The sequence below is a fragment of the Falco peregrinus genome, chromosome 14, assembly GCF_023634155.1.
Source record: "Falco peregrinus isolate bFalPer1 chromosome 14, bFalPer1.pri, whole genome shotgun sequence".
NCBI lineage: Eukaryota > Metazoa > Chordata > Aves > Falconiformes > Falconidae > Falco > Falco peregrinus.
The window spans coordinates 2,117,873-2,139,261 of NC_073734.1; the positions used below are offsets into that span (position 1 = coordinate 2,117,873).

Here is a 21,389-nt window from a genome sequence, read left to right on the forward strand (position 1 = left end):
ACAGCAGATTGGGACAGCATGGGGGTGACAGGAGGGGACAGCAGGCCATGACAGCCTGCGTGGTGACAGGAGGGGACAGCAGGCCGTGACAGCCTGGGGGGTGACAGGAGGGGACAGCAAGCCGTGACAGCCTGGGGGGTGACAGGGCACGGGGCGGTGATGTGCCCAGGGCTGTTGGGAGAGCCCCCACAGGCGCAAGGGCTGACAGGTGACGCAGGATGGTGAAGGCCCCAGGGGGTGACAGCAGGGACACCGGAGCCCTGGGGGGTGACAGGGCACGGGGCGGTGACAGGCTGGGGGACAGCAGGGACACCGGCGGCCCAGGCGGGGCTGATGAAGGCCCCTCCCCCAGGGGCGCTGAGTGGCCCCCTGAGCCCCTCTGTCACAATGCGGAGCCGCCTGGGTTGCCATAGCGAGCAGCTTGGCCTGGCAGCGCTGGTGCGAGGAGGGAGCGGAGGCCGAGCCAGGGCCTGTCCCCATCGTCCTCCCACCGGGGCTGCGAGGAGGAGCCGGCGGGCTCAGCCCGCGCTGCTGGCCCCAGCCCCTCGGTGGGCCCTGACCTGCTGTGGGGGCCGCGAGGCCAGCTGCTGCGTGAGGTGCCATCGCGGAGCGGGCACCGCCTGGCCCCGGCCATGTCGTGTGTCCACTACAAGTTCTCCTCCAGGCTGAACTCCGATGTGGTCACCTTTCACGGCCCCCACATCTCCCTGCGCGACCTCAGGCGCCAGATCATGGGCCGCGAGAGGCTGAAGGCGACCCACTGCGACCTGCAGGTCACCAACGCCCAGACCATGGAAGGTGCGTGGGGGCGGCGGGCGCGGGGACCGGGGACCGGCCGGCTGGCGATGGCGCAGGCGGCCAGTGAGGCGGTTGGGCCACGGCCGGCAGCGGTGACTTGTGCTGGGGCCTCAGAGCTGCTCTTCCGTGGTTGTGCGCTGGCAGCTGCCGTCAGGGCTGTGTGCGCAGCCAGGCACAGCAGCGTACGGGGTCCCTGTGCGACACCGCGCGTGGAAGGGGTTTGGTTTCTGGGAACCCTTCTAGCTAAAACGATAAGGGAATGTGGGACAATGCCTTGTCATCACAGACCTGCCGGATTTCTTTGAAAGCCGGCAGAGAAGGCTGAACGTGATAGAAAAGGAGTGGGTGGCTAATTTAAAGGGGAAAAAAAAGTGGGTTTGGTGACTGAAATTTGTCTTCAGCTACTTTTACTCCACCGCATTGGAAAAGCGGTGCTTGGCTGCTGCAGAAACTGCTCAGTAGCAACGTTTTGGATCAAGAGTGTATCTGTGAGTGAGAATCTATGCAGACCCTGGAAAGCCATCTTGTAGACGAGTGTTCTGTCTAAAGTGTACTTGGCATTTCTTGCTAATACAGCTTCTTTGCTGCACCATGCTACACATTCATTCAGATGCTATTGAGCATCATTTCTTCATTTCTTTCAAACGGTGCATTTTTGTCGTGGTACTGCGTGTTAAACGGTGTCAGGGCAGTACTGAAGTTTTATGGCAGATCAGTTATGGTGAATATACCTAGAAATGTTCTTAGAGAAACCCTAAGTTCTTTTGAATCTGAGAAATGGTGCTTGATTCTCAGAGACGGTAATGGTTTTGTATTACTGAGTGTGCTGTTTCAGTTTGGTAATCTACCGTCTGGCAAAGCTTGCATGTGATTAAAGACTTTGGAATATGACTTGTCAGAAATACAAAGACTTGGAAACCGTCTCCATTCCTTAAACATTCAAATTTTATCGGTTGGGGTTTTTTTTCTTTTTTCCTGTGGTTCTGTGACATTCCCACAACAGTCTTGTCGTTACAATGTGTACTCATAGGATTTTTTCCTCTCCCTCTTTGATGTATTAAAACTTAAACAGAATAACATGCCTGCTGCGGTAACTGTAACTTTGGCCCCAGCCTTTCAAGTGGTTGGACCTAAACACGCTGTTTACCTACAGATAGGTAAAGCATGTTCAGGAGAGTATCTGTGAGCAGACTTAACAGCACGGTGTTAGGGGTCTTGGGGGTGTTACGGGATCGCGTGTCATATACAGCAGTAGAGACAGACATGCAGGTAGAGGCAGACGTACAGGTTGTGACACAGATGCTTACTGGAACTTTTGTAAGGGTGTTTTCCCCGTGAAAATGCAAAAATCCCCCAGCGGTTGTCAGAGCAAAGCTAAGGAATACATTTCGGTGTCATTTATGTGTATGCCAGATTTTGGGGTTTTATACATAACCGTGACTTTCCGTTTTTATTGAACAGCATCTACGTGCTTAAAGTCACCTTCAGAAGATGAAGGAAAGAACTAGGCCTGGATGTCCTGCCTAAAGGGGGTTCTTGGAGATCCTCCCTGTGGAGATATGGTAGTGGGTTTTATAACTTTGTGCAGGAGTCCTGACTAAATGTTGGCATGATCTTGGAAAGACCCTTCAGTGAACCTTGAGTGAAGATGGCCAACTTGTTCAGAGTTTTCCGAGCCGCGTGATCACGGAAATCTCGTAATAGAAGCAATGCTAATAGAAGCTAAAAGTAAACAGGATTTTACACATCACTGGGGGGAAAAAAAAGAGATGGTGGACTCTTTTTGAAGATGGTGGGAAGGCAAAATGGATGGTTGGGATGTGTTTTAAAAGGTGGGAGGCGGGGTGGGGGTGTCCTCTTCCGTGCTCGCTATTATAGAGACATGTTCTAGGGTTTTGTAAGCTAACAGGAGCAAAAGCAATGAAAGTTAGATCAGGAAAGAGCCTCATGTTTTAGCAGACTCTGCTTTAGTGACTTTAGAGACCATTTTGCTGTTGGCATTGAAACGATTCAAAACAAATGGAAAAGATTTTGCTGCTTGTGTTTGACTATCAGACCTGAAGATTTCTGGAAAGGTACCGTGAGTGTGTGGACATGATAAAAGCATGACGCTGTGTGTAAAATGTTGCTTTTCTATCCGTAAAGGGTTCCCTGAAGTGCTATGTCATGACATATTAATATCACTCTTACGAACTGACTGATGCTTTCTCTGTATTGATGTTGTTTTCAGAATACACAGATGACAATGCCCTGATTCCAAGGCACTCATCGGTAACTGTTAGGAGAGTCCCTGTTAGAGGAGTTAAAGCTACCGGCAAGACAGACCTTGGGTAAGTAGCCATAACGCGTTGTGTTCTTTGGGAGGGGTTTCAGTGCGTTCACCTTCTTTGTGGCTGTTGGGTTACGGAGGCATTCCGGTTGTCTCTTTCTTGTTAAAGCTGCTGTTAAATTGTGTTGTGACAGGGCAGATTTGAATGTATCTGTCCCAAAGCAGACTTAGATTTTTCAGCCCGCTGGGACGTGGCATTCAAAGTCCAACAGTGGTAGCTGTTCAGACGTTTGAATTGGGTTTGTTCTTGGGGTTGGTTTTTCTGAGAGTCAAGTTCTCCATCCTGTTTCCTCTATGCAGAGAGATTCCTTATTTTATGCTTTTGCGTGTATTGCTTTTAGAGTAAACGGAGAGACACATTGCAGTGTGAACTGGTAATTGGTTCCCATCTGCCAGCAGTCCGAGTCCCAGTGTTTGACTGCTTCCTTTGTTTGGGGGCGGGGGGGCAGGGTATTCTTACACCCCAGAGGGGTGGGGGTGGCGGGGCTGCATGCTGTCTCCAGAGGAAAGACTGAGAGTGGCCAGCTGGCAAACCGTGCAAACAAGAAGTTTCATTCTTAAGTGATTCCTATTAGTTTCCTAAAGACAATGCCTGTGTCGGGCAAGAGAAAAAGAGCAACGTCCTAAAGCGTATTGCCTTTTGTGCCAGGACGGTGAAGGAGCAGTTGATCTTTTCCAAACCTGAAGCTCAGAAAGCAGTTGGGCACATTCCCAAATGTTGGTAGTTACCTTTCTAAGTTTGATTTCACCCTAAGCTGCTCTCTGTGCTCCAGGTACTACTGCTGTATTCCTCAGATTTATGGAGGACAGAGATCTGATTACAATTGCAGATATTCAAATGTAAGCCTGACTACAGCATTGTTGCTGTCATCGATGTATTCGTCCAGTCCAGTTCTGTATCAGCTGCGTCAGCATGGTTTGAATGGTCATGTTTTCCAGCCTTCTTCAAGACAGACCTCTCCTCCACCATTAGTAGATATTATTGACTTGTGGTTTTGCCGTGTCTTTCTAATGTTAGTTCTCAATAAATAAAGTATACTGGCGAGTTACAGCGTGTCTCTAAGACTTATCTCTAAGACTTAACCTTGAGACATAACCATAAGTCTTAACCTAAAGACCTAACCTTAAGACTTAACCCTAAGACTCAACCCTAAGACCTAATGGGTAGAAGCTCCTGATCTGGCTCCGGTCAATCTGGGATCATCACTGGGAACCACGGAACTTGGCCAGCACAAGGTCTGTGAGGTAGCAGGTTAAATGAGGCAGAGGAGAAGCCCACCACTCTGATGAGCTGGGTTCTTGGCACCAAGGTACCTCTGTGACATTTTCACTGTGCTGCAGTGTAAAGACGGCCTGTGATTTTCAAAAACTGAAGATCAGTCTTTAAAATGCAATTCCTTGGACAATAATAACATTGTGTCAGGTAAATACATACACCCCTCACCAACGGAGTTTTGGTTTTTTTCTTTGTACCTTTGCTGCTTCTGCAGAAGCCAGTAGTGCAGAGGGCCGAGGGTACAGCTACACAGAGTGGCTTCTGTTCTGTGAGCTCTAACTAGACGTGCAATGGACAGCCATTAAGATTGGGAAAGCTCACAAAAAGCTTAAAAACAGATAAACCACAACATTTCTTTCTTTTTTATAGAACTCCTTAGACTACTCCTTTTTTTATAAAAATGAGAAATCAGGGGTTAGTCATGCTTTGTATGCTATCTAAAGGCTTTAATCAGCAGTGCCTCCCCTGTCCATGCAGAGGAGGTCATGTCCATCTTTTTTCAGATTTTCTGTAGCTGGAAGAAGTGTTTTTGCCAGCCACCACAGACAAGTTTTCCTAAAAGGCATAATCTGTCCATTTAAGTGTTCCTTCAGCCTGATAATGATTTAAAAACTGTGCCTGCTGGTCTGAACCTGGATTTCATGTTCTAGTTCCCTCCTAACCAAATAAATAGAATGTTCTTTGCTGTAGATGCCCCATTGCAACGGGGTCTTCAGGAAGGGATTCTGCATCCAGCCCATCATAAATAATCACGCAGAATTCCAGAGAATATTTTAAGACCAACACGCTCTGCACTGATATACGTCTTCACCACTGTCATCTACAGTGGTGAAGATGACAATGAGGAGTACAATGAAGAGGAAGAGAACTGTAAACAGTTTTTTTCTCTTTTTTTGCAAGGAAGAAGAATGAGGGGCTTTTCAACTCTTGCAATGCACCGCGTGAACGATTTCTTAGAAAGAGCATTACAATTCTAGGAAAGACTTGTCAACAAGTTTTTTGAAATAGTTTCCTAATCTTCAAAATATTGGAGCTGGTAGTCACCAGCTGTGGCTGACGCACCATTTTCTGACTCCTGTGAAGTGCCTAACTGTCTGTTTCCATAGTGGTATCATTCCCATACCTCCTTTTCCTTAAATAGAGTTTAAAATGGGGTCCACAAATCAGATGATGCGGTCCACAATTCAGATGGCCATCAAAGAGTCTTCAAAATTTCTCAAAATTCAGGTACTTCTTTTCTGGGAAACATACTCTTTGCGACTTTAACAGAACGTGTATGTGTATGTATGTGTAGGTATTTACAAAGAGGCATTTTGTAAAACATTAGTTAAAACGTTGACTGTCTCTCACTTAGAGGTGAGAGATTCCGGGGGAAGGAATGGATTGCACATTCCCAGCGAGTGAAAGCGAGAGAACACCCTGCTCCCGCGCGTTCCCTCCGTAAATGCCTGTGCTAGTTCTCAGGCAGCCCCAAGCTGCTTTTCACATCCCCCCTGCCCTTCAGGCTGGCTGGCAGGGCTGCCGGTTAGCGCTCCCTCACCGCCTTTCAGGCTGAGCACGCCTGTCAACAAGACAAACAGGAGGGCTTTGCTAACCTTAGTATCCTCAGCGGAGACGGGGAAGGAGCACTCGCGTCACCAGCTCTGCTGGCAGGCATCACAGGACAGCAGGTCTGCGCAGAGGTTTTGTGTCGAGCCCTCCCTGGGGACACGCTGATCCCAAAGGTTTCCTTTTGGGTGTCAAAGGGCGATTGTTTTGAAAAGGAGTGCTGAGGATGGTTTTGGAATCATTTAAGATCAACAAAGAGCAGCTTCTGAGTACGTGTTGGACCTGCAGTTCCACTGCACTTGGCAATAGCTGCTGTTAAGGACTCCTTTTCCTGGCCAGAAGCAGAGCTTGTGGGCAGACAAAAACCAACAGAAAATCCAGTACCAACAGAAAATTCTTAAATCCCTTGCTAAGGGATTATCAAAAGCTTGATTCCTTTTAGTGCTTCTGGGTCTGAAGCTGAATTTCAGCAAGCAAAAGCATCTGCCACAACTCTTAAGTTGTGTGTCCTTTTAATGCTGCAAAACATAACTAATGCTACTTGCATGCATCCCAGTTAAATGTACCGTGGCTAGCTTCTTCAACCAGTCTGGAGCTTAAAGGCCAGCTTCAAAATGCTGGTGGTGTGCTTTTTTCTACACATAGCTTCAGTCCGCTTGGAAGAAAACCGGATTGGTTAAACAAGTCTTTATGTAAGGTACAAAGAGAGCCTATTTGTAGCCTAACATGAGTGTCAAATAATCAGTACCTGTTAAACAGACTGACAACCTGGCTGAAGACAATGCTACCAAAGAGGATAAGGTACAGGCTATGATGGTACAGTCTTGCTGTGAATACAACCCAGTCAAGGAAGTGTCAGGTATGTTCCTTGAAGGTTATGGGAACATTGTAGAGATGTTTGTTTTAAGAAGAGAGATGCATGCATACCTTTTCCTTTTTTTTTTTTTCTTTTTCAAAAAACTTCTAGTTACATGAAAGACCCCTGGGATCCACCTCCACCATAGTACATTTGCTTTCGTTTTGGAAAACCTGGCCACCATAAGGTTAAGTCTTAGGTTGAAGTCTCATTGTTGAGACCTAGGCATAAGTCTTGGAGCTAAGTCTTAATGTTAGAGTCTTAGGGTTAAGTCCTAAGTTTAAGTCTCAGGGTTAATTCTTAAGTTTAAGCCTTACGGATTGAGTCCTAGGGTTAAGTCTTAAGTTTAAGTCTTAAGTTTAGGTCTAGGGGTTAAGCCTTAGGGTCGAGTCTTGGGGATAAGTCTCAGGGTTATGTCTTAGAGTTAAGTCTCAGTGTTAAGTCTTATGGATAAGACTTAGGGTTAATTTGTAGGGTTAAGTTTTAGTGTTAAGCCTTAGGGTTAGATCTTATTGTTAAGCCTTAAGGTTAATTCTTAGGGTTAAGTCTCAGGGTTAAGATTTAGGGTTAAGTCTTAAAGGTTAAATCTCACGGTTAAGTCTCAAGGTTAATTCTTAAGGTTAAATCTTATGGTTAAGTCTTAGGGTTAAGTATTAAGGTTAAAACTTAAGGTTAAATCTTAGGGTTAAGTTTAGGGTTAAGTCTTAGGGATAACTGTTAGGGTTAAGTCTTAGGGCTAAGTCTTAGGGTTAACTATTAGGGTTAAGACACAGGGTTAAGTCCCATGGTTATATCTTAGTGTTAAGTCTTAGGGTTAAATCTTACCTTTAAGTCTCAGGGTTAAGTCTTAAGGTTAAATCTTAATTTAAGTCTTAGTGTAAAGTCTCAGGGTTGAGTCTTAAGGTTAAGTCATAAGGTTAAATCTTAAGGTTAAGTCTTTGGTTTAAGTTTTACGGTTAAGTCATAGGGTTAAGTCTTATACTTTAAATCTCACGGTTAATTCTCAAGGTTAACTTATAAGGTTAAGTCTTAGGGTTAATTCTTGTAGTTAAGTCTGGGGATAAGTCTAAGGGTTAAGTCTCAAGGTTAAGTCAGGTTTAAGTCTCAGTGTTAAGTCTTAGGTTTAAGTTTTAGGGTTAAATATTAAGGTGAAGTCTTAAATGTAAGTGTTAGTGTTAAGTCTAAGGGTTAAGTCTTAAGGTTAAGTTTTAAATTTAACTCTTAAGGTTAAGTCTTAAGGTTAAATCTTAAGGTTAAGTCTTAGGGTTAAGTCTCAGGGTTAAGTCTTAAGGTTAAATCTTTAAGGTTAACTATTCAGGTTAATACTTACGGTTAAATCTTAAGGTAAAATCTTAAGGACAAGTTTTAGGGTTAAATCTTAGGGTTAACTCTCAGAGTTAAGACTTAACATTAAGTCTTAAGTTTGAGCCTTATGAATAAGTCTTAGGGCTAAGTCTGAACGGTGAGCCTTAGGGTTAAGTCTTAGGGTTCAGTATTAAGATTAAGTCTGAAGGTTAAGTCTTAGGGTTCACTCTCATGGTTCAGTCTTAGGGTTAAGTCTGAAGGCAAAATCCTAAAGGTTAAATCTCAGGGTTAAGTTTTGCGGTTAAGTCATAGGATTACATCTTATGGTAAAGTCTCACGGTTAAGTCTCACGGTTAACTCTTAAGGTTAAGTTTTAGGATTAAATCTTAGGGATAAGTCTTAGGGTTAAGTCTCAGAGTTAAGTCTCAAGGATAAGTTCCAGGGTTATGTCTTAGGGTTAAGTCTCAGGGTTAAGTCTTAAGATTAAGTCCTAGGCTTAAGTCTTAAGTTTATGTCTTAAGGTTAAGTCTTGGGTTAAGTCATAGGGTTCAGACGTAGGGTTGAGTCTTAAGTTTCATCCTTTAAGGTTAACCCTTCACCTTAATTCTTAAGGTTAAATCTTAAGGTTAAGTTTTAGGGTTAAGTCTTAGGGTTAGTTCTCAGGCTTAAGTCTTAAAGTTAAGTCTTAAGGTTGAGCCATAAGTATAAATCATAGGGTTAAGTCTTAAGGTTAAGTCTATAGGGTTAAGTCTTTAGTGTATATCTTATGGATTGAGACTCAGGGTTAAGTCTTTAGGTTAAGTCTTAAGGTTAAGTCTTATGGATGAGTCTTAGGGTTAAGTCAAAAGTTTAATTCTTAAGTTTAAGTGTTAGGGTTAACTCTTAGAGTTAAGTCTTGGGGATAAGTCTTAGGGTTAAGTCTTAAAGTTAAGTCTTAAGGTTGAGTCCTAGGGTTAAAACTTAATGTTAAGTCTTGGGTTCAGTATTAGGGTTAAGTTTTATGGTTAAGTCTTAGGGTTAAGTAGTCTTAAAGGTTATATCTCAGGGTTAAGTCTTAGGGTTAAGTTTTAAGGTTAGATCTTAGGGTTAAATCTTAGGATAGAGCCTTAAGGTTGAGTCTTAAGGTTAAATCTTAAAGATAAGTCTTAGGGTTAATTCTCAGGGTTAAGTCTAAACGTTATATCTTTAAGTTTGAGCCTTAAGGTTAGGTCTTAGGGTTAAATCTTAGGTTTAAGTCTTAAAGGTTGAGTCTTAGGGTTAAGTCTTAGGCATATAGTCTTAGGTCTCAGTCTTAAGGTTAAGTCTTAAATTAAAGTCTTAAGGTTACGTCCTAGGGTTAAGTCTTAGGGTTAAGTCTTAGGGTAAAGTCTTAACATTAAGTTTTAAATTTAAGTCTTAAGGTTAAGTCTCAGGGTTAAGTCTTAGGTTAATACTTAGTGGTAAGTCTTAGGGTTATGTTTTAAGGTTAAGTCTTAGGGTGAAGTCTCAGTGTTGAGTCTTAGGGTTAAGTCCTAAATTTAAGTCTTAGGGTTAAGACTTAAGGTTAAGTCTTAAGGTTGAGTCTTAGGGTTAAGTCTTAGGGTTACTATTATTACCGGGAACAGAGGTGTATTTCTCAAGTTCTTGCAACTTAGTCTTCTGCAAGATTGATCGATAGATAGATAGTCAGACGGACAGAAAAATTACGCAATAGCTGCCGTAAATGGTTCAGAGATTTGTTTCCATCAGGGTAGGGCGCAGAACTTCCTACAGTGGTTATCTACTTCCTCATGCGGCCAAGAACTCCATCGTGTTTGCCATCACTGCTACCAGTTGCTCTGTTCCTTGCTTCTTTGGGCAACTTTGGAGCCTTTGCTGTGGAAACAGGCTGGTGTGATGAAATTTAGCACATAGGAATACTTCATGGTTTGCTGGCTCTTCAGCAGGGGTTTCCTTCCTCCACTCCCTGCCCAGCTCCACCCCTGTTCTCTTCATTCCTCTGTCCCTCTCCTGTCCCTCTCCTGCCACCACACCGCCCCATCTCACCCCCCTCTGCTGCTCGAAATATTAAGGGAACTAGACCTGTATTGAAAAAAGTGGGGTTTCTCTTTCCTCTCCTGAGGATTTACCACCCAGAGCAGGCTCAGGTTCTGATCCTGCCAACTGCTCCCCAGCGCCTGGATGCTTGCTCTGGGAAACAAGGACAGCTGCTCTAATTCTTTTGCAGGCACAATCTTTGTTTAAATTCTAGTTGAAATGAAATAAAGAGCTGTCATCAGTCCCACCTGTGGCACAGAGAGACCTCTGTTTCATGCACATGTCTGCACAGAAACACACACAGAGGGAAAAAAGCCCAGAACCGCTTTGTGCAAGGAAGTACGTAAACTCTCCCTATCAGCATTGCTGCTTTGAGCAACTGAATTGTTCTACAGTCAACTGACAAGCCGACACGCTGCCCATCAAATGAGAACCAGAATGTATGCCATTTGCAAGATGGGGCAGCAATAAGCTTTCGACCACTTTCCAGCAAGATCATGTCAAGCAAGGTGGTGTATTCATGGATTTTCTCCTCTGCAAAGCCATGAAGAAAACATGAACCGCACTCCCCAAAGGCAAAGGAGCAAACTGAGGGAGAGCAGCTCATCGGCGCCTTTCAGAGCTTCAGCAGTCTGGGGAAATGGGAAAAAAACCCATACAAAGAGAAACAGCAGCCAAGAAGCACTTTAATAAAATGCATATTGGGGCCTGTTCCAGACCTCAGAATGACTTTCAATATTGCTTTGCATGACTATTAGACCAAGGCCTAAAGTGGAGTGATAGCTTCTGCTTGCCGGGGCATGAGAAGATCACTCAAATGAGCGACACAGTAACAAGTAAACACCAAAGGCAACAGCGGAGCTTACCATTTCCCTCCACTGGCGACCAGCTGTGCAGTAAACCAGCTTAACCAGCCTCCCTAAGGATGGCTCTAAAGTCACTGAAAAGGAAAAAAAGAAGGTAAGTTCCTAGCCTGGAATGCAAAGGCACCATCTTGGCTCCCAGGCAGGTGGCACTGATGGCCCAGCAGGGTCATGTCCCCACGTTCCAGGAAAGATAAAAAAAGTGCAGGACGTGTTTGTGGGGTGGGTTTGATGCATCCTTTCCGTTTGGTGAAAGCCTGAGGAAGGATGTACCCCACGGTGGGACCGGTGGCACTTTAGACCTGAGGTTAAAAAGTGCTGCACATCAGTGACACTGCCCAAGCTGCTTTCACCACCAAACAATAAAAGATTTGCTTTCTGCAGTATGGTGGGAATGATGCCATAAAGTCGGTCATGGAGAGAAACCCTCTAAGCCTTGCTTGCCAGTTTCAGAAGGCAGGCATTCTTTATGGCAGTGCTGGGAGCACGGGGGAATGTTTCCTCTGAGCGTGCTCACCCAGTTACTCGAGGGCACGCACTATGGACAGCAGAGCACTTGCACACTCATAGCGCATTACACATGCATTTTCAGTCAGGCACGGGATGGGTTACAAGTTTCTTGCTTTAATACAAATGAGCACACACCCTCAGACAGCACTGCTGAGGTTTTTTACTAGCTCCCCATGCTCCCCAAGCGGGGCCTTGCCCTCTCTCGGGGGGGTATCTGAGTCAGAGGTCGCGATCTCCCCCCACAACAATTACCTCTGCCCGACTTCCAACCAACATTCTGCGGATCGCAGCACTCTATCGGCTTGTCTCCTCCTGTGGCCACAACGTCCTCACCCAGAGGCTCTTTCTGCATCACTGAAGAGAACGGAGATCTTTTCCCCATCCATTCTTTGTTCCCCATCCTTCCCAAGGCTGACTCCCTGGATGAGAGGTCCCTTAATTTGTCACTTCTAACAGCTTTAGAGAGTCAGCTTGGCCTAACCTTTGTGCGCAGGTGTGTTTAACGTAGAGCTAAACACCAAATCAGTGTGGTAACTGGGGAGCTCAGACATCTTGTCCCTTTGCCGAGCCAGCAGCCTTCCCTTAACAGAATCCCTGGACATAAACGTATATACAGTGGAATCTATACGGTGGCATCAAACGTCCGCCCAGACACCACATCCGTCCCTAAAATCCTTCCCCCCAAACAACCCTGAAAGACTTCCCTTGACCCCCTCCTCCACCCTGGCTGTTCCTGAAATCATCCCCCACCTCCACCTCCCCGCCCTGTCCCTAAAACCTTTTCCCCCAGACCCTGGTCCAGCCCTCCCCCACCCTCGGCCCGTCCCTAAAATCCTTCCCCCAACCCCCCGGTCCTTCCCTAAAGGCCTCCATTAACCCCCCGTCCGTCCCTAAAACCCTTCCCCCAGGCCCCCCAATCTGTTCTCTAAATAACACACACACCCTCAACCCCCCCCACGCCCCCACCCCCGGTTTATCAATACACACACACCCACCTCCCCCCAACCCCCACCCCCCCCCACACCCACTCCCACAAACACACAGCCTTGCCCCACCCCCACACACCCCGCTCCATCCCTAAACACCTTCATCCATTCCCACCCGTCCGTCCCTAAACCCCTTCCCCCCGCCCCCTCCCCTGCCCCCGTCCCTCTGTCCCTGGCACGGCCCAACTGCCCAGCACCACCAGACCACTCTGGCCCAAACACCGTAAGGCAATGGTTCCCACCTGCCAATAGCAAGTCGAGGAACATTTTTTCTTCTTAAATAGAGAGAGTTTTACTTCACACAATGCCGACTACGCCAAATTATGTTTTGCTGACTGACTGGATACACAGCAAAGCTGAACTCTACATCAAATATAATCAAATCTATCAAATCTATCAAATGATGGAATATATCAAATGCAGTTTCTTATATTACAATAAAAGAAAATAGCATGCAATATGATAAAAGGAACCAGTAGCAGTTACTGTGAGCAATATGATAAAAGGAACCAGTAGCAGTTACTGTGAGCAATATGATAAAAGAGCAACAGAAGCGAAGCATCCAATTGTTATTCCAAAGTGTTAACATGCCTAAGGAAAGGAGACATCACCAATTCCCACCCCAATTCCCTTCGGCTGGGAGCCCCCTTGCAGCTGGTGCCAGGAGTCTCTCGGGAACTGGGAAATTCCCCTGGAGAAGGTGCCAGGAAGGAATTCTCTTGCTGCTTCCCACTGTGCATGGCAGCCATGCGAGGCACAGCGCAAGGGTTCTGCTCCCTGCTTTCTGTGGTGAGAAAATTGACACAGCACTTTAGAACTCATACAGAAGCAAAAAACATGGCTTGGGAAAGTGCAGCGCTGCTCCCCTGGAGAGGGTTCCAGGCAGGAATTCTCTTGCTGCTTCTCACCCTGCCCTGGCAGCCATGTGAGGCACAGCACAAGAGTTCTGCTCCCTGCTTTCTGTGGTGAGAAAACTGACCAAAACCTTGTGCACTCATGCAGAACCAGAGCTCACCCTGTCAAAGTGCAGCACTGTTCCCCTGGAGAAGGTGTCATGAAGGAATTCTCTTGCTGCTTCTCACCGTGCCCGGGCAGCCATGTGAGGCACAGCAGAAAAGTGCTGCTCCCTGCTTTCTGTGGTGAGAACATTGACCCTTCAGAGTTGCAGTCGTTAAGAGCCAATAAAAATCATCTTGGGAAAGTGCAGCCCTGCCCCCCCTGGAGAACATGCCAGAAAGGAATTCTCTTGCTGTTTCTCACCGTGCCTGGCCAGCCATGTGAGGCGCAGCGCAAGGGTTCTGCTCCCTGCTTTCTGTGGTGAGCAAAACTGACCTCTCACATTTGCAATCATGCAGAGCCGAAAAAACCCTCACTATTGGTAAGTGCAGCACAGTTCCCCTGGAGAAGATGCCAGAAAGGAATTCTCTTGCTGCTTCTCACTCTGTCCTTGCAGCCATGTGAGGCACAGCACAAATGTTCTGCTCCCTAATTTCTGTGGTGAGAAAATTAACCCCTCACATTTTCAATCATATAGACCCAAAAAAAGCCTCACCTTGACAAGTGCAGCACGGCTCCCCTGGAGAAGAGACAGGAAGGAATTCTCTTGCTGTTTCTCACCCTGCCCTGGCAGCCATGTGAGGCACAGCACAAATGTGCTGCTCCCTGCTTTCTGTGCTGAGAAAACTGACCTCTTTTCAGTGGCAATAATGCACAGCCCAAAAAACTCACCTTGACAAAGTGCAGCAGTGCTCCCTGGAGAAGGTGCCAGGCAGGAATTCTCTTGCTGCTTCTCACCGTGCCCTGGCAGCCATGTGAGGCACAGCACAAAAGTGCTACTCCCTGCTTTCTAAAGTTAGCTAAATTGACCGTTCACAGTTGTACTCATGTTGAGACAAGACTTTCTTACTCAAAAGCAAAACCCAAGAAGCCACGTAGCCTTGGGAACCCCCTTGTCCTTCCGTGTGGCTGGTGACTTCCCATGGCTCTTCCACAAGGCAGGACAGATAACCACGAATTTGGAAGCCCACGTTAGTTCAAGTACACTTAGTCCTCTGACAGTCACTACTTATGGGCCAGCGGTCCTCTCACCCCTCCACAGATCTGCCTGTTAGTCCTCTAGCAGTCATTCCCCATGGAGGGACCACAAGTCCTCCACACCTACCTACCAACTCACCAGAAATGAGTCAGACCACGCCAGAAGTGACACTGCCTGACCTGCAGGAGATCTATTAGACCAGTAACGATGGTTTCAAGACTGAAAAGCCCACCACCATGCACCAGCACAGCAGAAAAACAACCAGAAGAAACATCATACACAAACCAAAGGCACCCATCCAAACCCCACAAAGGCAAAATAGCTGAAAAAAGGCACTCTCCGCAAAAAAAACCCACCACACAGATCACAAGATAAGATAAAAATGCCATAACCCCAGGAACACAGGGCCAACAAACACAGATTCTGTCCATAACAGTAACACACTTTGACACTAACTCGCTTGACCTCTGACATACTTGACCTTGTTGCCCCCAAACCACAGCACATCGTAGCCCTAAGGCAACACAAAACGGAGCACAAAGTCCCTGAAGATCTCCGCCAGGGCAAAAGCAAAGCACAGAGCCACACAGGAGGGGGGGTTGGAAGGGACCCGTGGAGGTCTCTGGGCCAAGCCCTCTGCTCCAGCACGCTCGCCTCGAGCAGGTTGCTGAGAACTGTGTGCTTGGCCTTTGAAGATCCCCAAGGACAGAGACTGCACAACCTCCTTGGGCAACCTCTGCCAGCATTTGATCGCCCCGAGGGGGAAAATTTGCCATTTCTATCTCTCCTTTCACTGTACCGCATTCCAGAACAGCCATGAGATGACAAGCTCAGGCTTGAAAGCCAGTGCTGTGGCTGGCCTGAAATTCTGTCCCCCTTTTTTTCATCCACTAGTAGCTAAAGGAGGACAAAGAAGGATTTCTTTCAAAGGAGAACTTCTCTTTTCCTCTGTCCTTCTTCTCTACCAGTGATCTGGATTCTGAGTGCTGTGCCACTGTCCTAATGGCTGGGATAGGGATACTTCTTGTAGGACAGGGAGGAGGTGACAGTGGAGATGATCAGGCTGGGGAAGCTGAAGGAAAACGCAAGCAACTGGAGTTGCCTGGAGCAAGAGTGGCCAGCTTCCGAGCTAGGTCACCTCGTGTCCTCAGCTCCCATGCAGGAGCTGAACCACACACATGGACTGCAAAGCAGTGTGACCCATAGAAAAAAGTTTGCTTGGCTCGGGATCGCCCAGGGGCATTTAACTGCAATTCCGCCCTTGTCAGCAGGAAGGAAACATGCCCTGCAAGCACACACTGAGGCACGACACCTTGCCCGGGGCTAAAGGGTACCTCAGGAGACCTACATGGGACCCCCCAGCACCTGGATTGCTGGCTGGAGGATGCGTAGGTCAAAGGACCCTGATGGGAGCCCTGCAGGCTCTCATGCATTGGACCAACGGGCACCTTCCCTTGTCATACAGAGCATCCTCTCGGATGCTCTGGACAGTTTCTGGTAGATCTCTGGAGAAGAGCTTCTCCCCAGGCCTCTCCCATGGGCTTGCTCACCCCCGGAGCCCTTCCCAAGCACAGCCCCAGCAGGTGGATGCAACCGGCGTTGCAGGGAAGAACAAGCAGCAGGCACCACAGTCAGCACTGCGGGAAAGCTGGGACCCCAGACACCCACCCAGGCTCTCCAATCCCAGCCTGGCCCACAAGAGTGCCTTTATCTCCCTTTCCCAGAAGTGCTGAATTCCCCTTCCAGCATTAGCCACTGGACCCACGCTGCTTCTTGCTGCACTGTACAACAGCCACAAGAGAATTTGCTAGATGTCTCTGATTTCCTGCATTTTTCCTGAACAGGGCGGGTGTGTAACTCTCTGAATCGCTTCTATTTGAAGCAAGGCATTGCTTAGGGTCAACAGTGAAACGAGACACGGGCCATCAAAAGCTGACTACTTTTCCCCTTCTTTGCCATGGTCACGGCCTACCCCACAGACTCGCCCCTGGCCGTGTCGGCCACCGGCTGGGTGAAGGTCATGGCTAACCGGGCAGGGGCTCCTGTGTGGCGCTCATCCAGCCCTGATTGCCAAGGGTGAAGCCTTAGCACCCAGGTGGGATAAAGCCTTCCCAAGCAAGGGTGGTGCTCCAGGGGCACCACAATTCCTGCCGAAGCTCACCACACATTTCATTTCCCTGTGGCGCCTGGCAGGACACGAGCGGCTCTTGACTGCTGCTAGTCCCCCCGTCTTTTGGTAAAAATGGAAGTTTTTCCTCCTGCTGGGCCTGCTCCAGTTCCAGCGCCTTGGGGCCTGAGGCCTGGCACGGCCTGTGTGCCAGAGGCCTTCCGACCGCTAGGCCGGCCTCCACCAAGAGGAGTCTGCCTCAGGCCACAACGGTCACCTCTAGGGAAAACGGCTTCTTTTATCGAGCAGGGCCCTGTCCAAACCCCAGGGCAAAGCGCTGGCCGCAGGCGCAGGGAGGTGGCCCTTGCCCCCTGCCCTGTCCTGCGCGGGGCTCCCCGGGGCGAGGCAGGCCCGGCCATACTGGAGAGGGCCCCAGCCCCGCCCCGCAGGCCCCGCCCACTTTCCGTTGGGCTCAGACCGTTGGTCACGGGGAGCCCACGGCCACCACAGGCAGCAGGGCAGAGCCGTGCTGGCACGCAGCGGCGCTGGCAGGAGGCAGCCTCTGGCCCAGCAGCGCTGCCACAGCACCAGCACCCCGCTTCCCAGCCTCGCCGTCGCCGGCTGGGCCCCCTCCTCGCTGCACGGCCAGGGCCCTCCTCTCCCGGGCAGGATGGGCCAGGCCAGCTGCTGCTGCGGCTCCAGGTGGGCTCCCCCCGGGCTCGGGGACACGCGGGCACAGCTGGGCCACGCAGCACTGGCGTTGCTCATGCCCGCCGCTCTCTGCTCTGCAGGGAGGCTCTCAGCGACGCCGAGCCGGTGCTGAGCGCGGACGTGCGGCTGACCCGGGGCCGCAAGAGGAGCGAGAGGCGCCTGCTCCTCCTCCACGAGGAACTGGTGGTCGCCAAGTTGCGGTAAGACCCTCAGAGCCCAGATCCTTGCCCCCAGCCCCGGCCCAGGGACACCCTGGCACCAGCCCCAGGCCCCGGCCCCTCGGTGCTGGAGGCACCAATGTCCGTCCCAAGGGCAGGTGGGGGACAGGGCTCTGCGCGTGGGGACCCAGCCCAAGGAGCCCCCCTCCAGCTCAGTGCCCGCCTCTGCTCTCTGCAGACATGGCACCAGCCTGCGCCCACAGCTCCGCCTGGCGCTGGACCAGCTGTGGGTGCTCAGCAGCGGGAAGGAGGCTGCGGGGCAGGAGGGACAGGAGGAGGAGGAAGGCACCGATGAGGACAGCACCTCTGTCATCCTCGCCTGGCCCACCAGCTCCTGCATCGCCACTTTTGGGTGAGTCGTGGTCGGGCAGCAGAGGTTCCCAGCCGTGCCCACGCCATCCCATGAACACAGGCCTCTGCCTTGCGTGCAGAGCTGGGCAGGGAGCAGGCAGCCCGGTGGAAGGGAGGGAGGGATGTGGGATGTTTCCCCATCCTGCATCCCCTGGTCACCTTTTGGTCCCCAGAAGGGAAGGGCAAATGCAGCCGCTCAGGCAGGACAGAGCGACCCAGGGCTTGGACAGCGCCTCTGTCCTGCCCCACAGCACAGGGCTGTGCAGGCACCCACCTTTGCCCAGGGCTGGGGGCAGCAGGGCCTGACGCTCTCTCTCCTCTCTATCTGCAGATCCCAGGCACTGAAGGAGCTGTGGGTGGCCACGCTGCTGGGGTAAGCCGGGGGGATGCTCCAGGAGAAGCTGGATGGACAGGGGAACACAGCCCCCAGCTGGGGAAGGTGCCCCCGTGGCTGCGAGCAGCTCTCGGGCACAGCTGCCTGACAAGAGACAAGAGACGGCTTGGGGCTCACCCAGCTCTCTCCCTCTCCCTTCCCGGTGCACAGGACACCAGAAGGACGCACGGGAGCCCGCGTCACCCATCTGACATCCATCAAGCTCCTGGAGAGGGAGCTGAGCTGCCGCCACGCCGTGAGTGTCTCTCTGCTCTGGGCCCTGTCCCCAAGCACTGCTCCTGCAGCCGAGCAGCAGAGCCATGGCTGCTCACCTTCTTCCCCTCCTTCTCTCCTGCCCAGTGGAGGACACTGCGCGCCAGGAGCCTGGAGAGGCTGATGGAGGCACAGGCAGAGGTGAGAATGGCTGCCTTGCACCTGCCTCTGGCTGCGCCGGGATGCGCAGGGACTGGGGTGAGCTTGTGCGGGAGGGACAGAGGGTCTGATGGTGCCACTCAGGGAGCAGAGAGTTTTGGGAAGCCAGCAGCACGCCAGCACGTTCTGACTGGTGACACTGGGAGGAACCCTGCCACATGGGGAAGAGAGCCCGGGAGGGCAGAGGGTCCCAGCTCTGCCGCGCTCAGGCTGCTGGTGGCCCTTTCTGCTGCGGGGCTGCTCTCCAAGCACAGCCCGATTCTTGGTTCTTGCAGGCTCATCCCAAGCAAGGGCCTGCGACGGCCCCATCTGCAAACGCAGGGGGACTTTGCCCCGCACCAGGTGAGTCTGGGAAAGCAAGGCAACCTCCTGCAATGCTGTGCTCACTTGTCCCCGAGTGTCGCCATGCAGGTTGGGCAGCTCACGGAAGGATGTCACCTGGACGGACAAGGACAACTGCTGGGCAGTGCCTGCTGGATATGCTTCTGCGGGGACACGGAGCCTCTGCTGCTGCCCGCAGCTTGCAGGAGGGCAGGGCGAAGGCTGGCACAGGCTGACCCCGTGGCACGATGGCTCTCAAGAGCCTCTAAGTCAACACCTCCGAGCCACAGCCGCGGTTCCAGCTGCTGCCTCCCTGCCCATCCTGCCGCACCACACAGCACCGTGCTGCCGGCAGGGCAGCGCAGGGCAGGGCAGGCGCTGGGACCGCTGGCCTGGGGTCTCCATTGGTGGTGTCTTACTCTGTTTTCCTCTGCAGCAGGAGGGAGCAGCAGCGGGAGCAGCACCAGCAGGAGGAGGATGGGGCTGCCCTGGCCCTTCGCCCTGCGGCGCACCCCGGCCGCTGCCCAGGCGCCAGGGCAGGCGGGCTCCAGCTGCAGCAGGGCGCTCTTTGGGCAGCCCCTGGCAGCCCTCTGTGGGGAGGACAACACGCTGCCCCGGCCCATCCAGGTAAGCCAGCCTGGACAGACGGGGTCCCCAGCCCTCCCTCCGGCTGCTCTGGAGAGGGCCTGCGTGTCCCCAGCAGCTGCGGGGACAGGGCACTGGGCTCTGCACCCCCAGAACCTGCTTCTGGTCCCAGACCCTTTGTGGCGCTTAGGCAACCACGTCTGGGGCAGAGCTCTGGTCCTTGCCACCGCTTGGTTCTTCAGCCAAGCAAGTGGCCTCCTGCCTCTCCTGCAGGAGCTGCTGGCTGTCCTGCGCCAGCAAGGACCAGCAACGGAGGGGATATTCCGCAGAGCTGCCGGTGGGACAGAACTTCGGCAGCTGCGCGAGGCCCTGGACCGCGGCAAGGACATCGACGTAGGAAGCCAGCCTGCGCTGCTGCTGGCCGTCATCTTGAAGGTGAGCACTTCTGACGTGCAGCTGGAGGAGCTCCTGGCTGGCCTGCAGCGTTCAAAGGCTCACCTGCAGCCCTTGGCATTGCAGGACTTCCTGCGAAGCATCCCCACCAAGCTCCTCGTCGTCGACCTCTACGAGGACTGGATGGCAGCCATGGAGAGGGCCAGCAAGCAGGCCAGGGTGGAGGAGCTGAAAGCGTAAGTGTGGGCAGCAGCCTGCCTGGTGAGCAGGGACCGGGAGAGTTCTGGGACCTGCCTGCAAAGGCACGGGCTCCTCAGAAAGCTGTCTTTTCGGGCAGCTGCAAAGCTGTGCAACACGGCCGCTGGCTCCCACCCGCCTGGGGCCAGCTGCGGGGACGGCTGTGGGCACCCTCTGCTTCATCAGCCTTGTCTTCCTCTTCCCTCAGGGTGGCTGACAAGTTGCCTGCGGCCAACCTCCTCCTCCTGAAGCGGCTGATGGCCCTGCTGCAGCACATCGGCCACAACGCAGCCACCAGCAGAATGAGCTGCAGCAACCTGGCCATCTGCGTCGGGCCCAACCTGCTGAGCCCACCCAACGAGGACCTGCTCCCGCTGCAGGCCATGCTGGCGGTGACCGAGAAGGTACGCCCTACCCAGCAGCCAGTGCTGCCTTCCCGGCCCATCGGAGCTTGGCTGTTGCGAGGTCCCTGGCTGCCTCCTCCCTTGGGCCAGTGCTGGTGGGCTGGGTGCCTGGAAGAGCAACCCCCAGCCGCAGCCGCCTGCGCAGGCGAAGGGTCAGCAGTGGGAAAGGCTGCTTGACACGTCTGCAGGCACCTGGCTTGAGACCAAGGCTTTGATGTCTGCAGGTGAACGTGCTGGTGGAGTTCCTCATTGAAAACTGCGGGGACATCTTTGGGGAGGAGGTGGCCGGCCTCTCCCCTCCATCAGCCGAGGAGGTGCCAGCACCCATGGACAGGGGCACAGGTAGGAGGCGGGACTGAGGCTTGTCACAGACACTGGGGCTTGGGATGCCAGAAACCTCAACGCTGACGAGACAAGTGGTGTAGGGCTCGGCTGGGCTTTGCTTAGGTGTTCTTGACTTCCAAGAAGTCGCGCTGCTGCACGTGCTTTTGCTTTCCAGAGCTGCGGTGCGAAGAGCAAAGTGGCCCTGCAGGCACAGCAGAGACCCAGCATCCGGCAAAAGCCTTTCTGCATGCAGCCGCCTCTCTGCTGGGCATCGACAGCGGAGCTGGGGGAGACACAGGGGCAGGGCCCAAAGCGGCAGAGGTACGGCAGCTCCACAGACGCTGGGGCAACATGTCTCAGGTGGGACAGTAATTTCCCGGGAGGCCAAGCAGCCGCTGGGCCTCCTCCTGG

At 51.4% G+C, this 21,389-nt stretch overlaps 1 protein-coding gene across 1 annotated transcript; it reads left to right on the plus strand.

The window, feature by feature from the left end:
* Positions 1–632: 632 nt before the first annotated feature.
* On the plus strand, positions 633–20,594 carry LOC129785705 (T-cell activation Rho GTPase-activating protein-like; the record flags this gene model as incomplete). Its single annotated transcript, XM_055818997.1, has 7 exons — positions 633–798; positions 3,029–3,128; positions 18,454–18,538; positions 19,603–19,662; positions 19,894–20,055; positions 20,140–20,249; positions 20,459–20,594. Coding segments are annotated over exons 1-7 (819 nt in total), but the record flags the coding sequence as incomplete, so codon positions are not given.
* Positions 20,595–21,389: the final 795 nt, after the last annotated feature.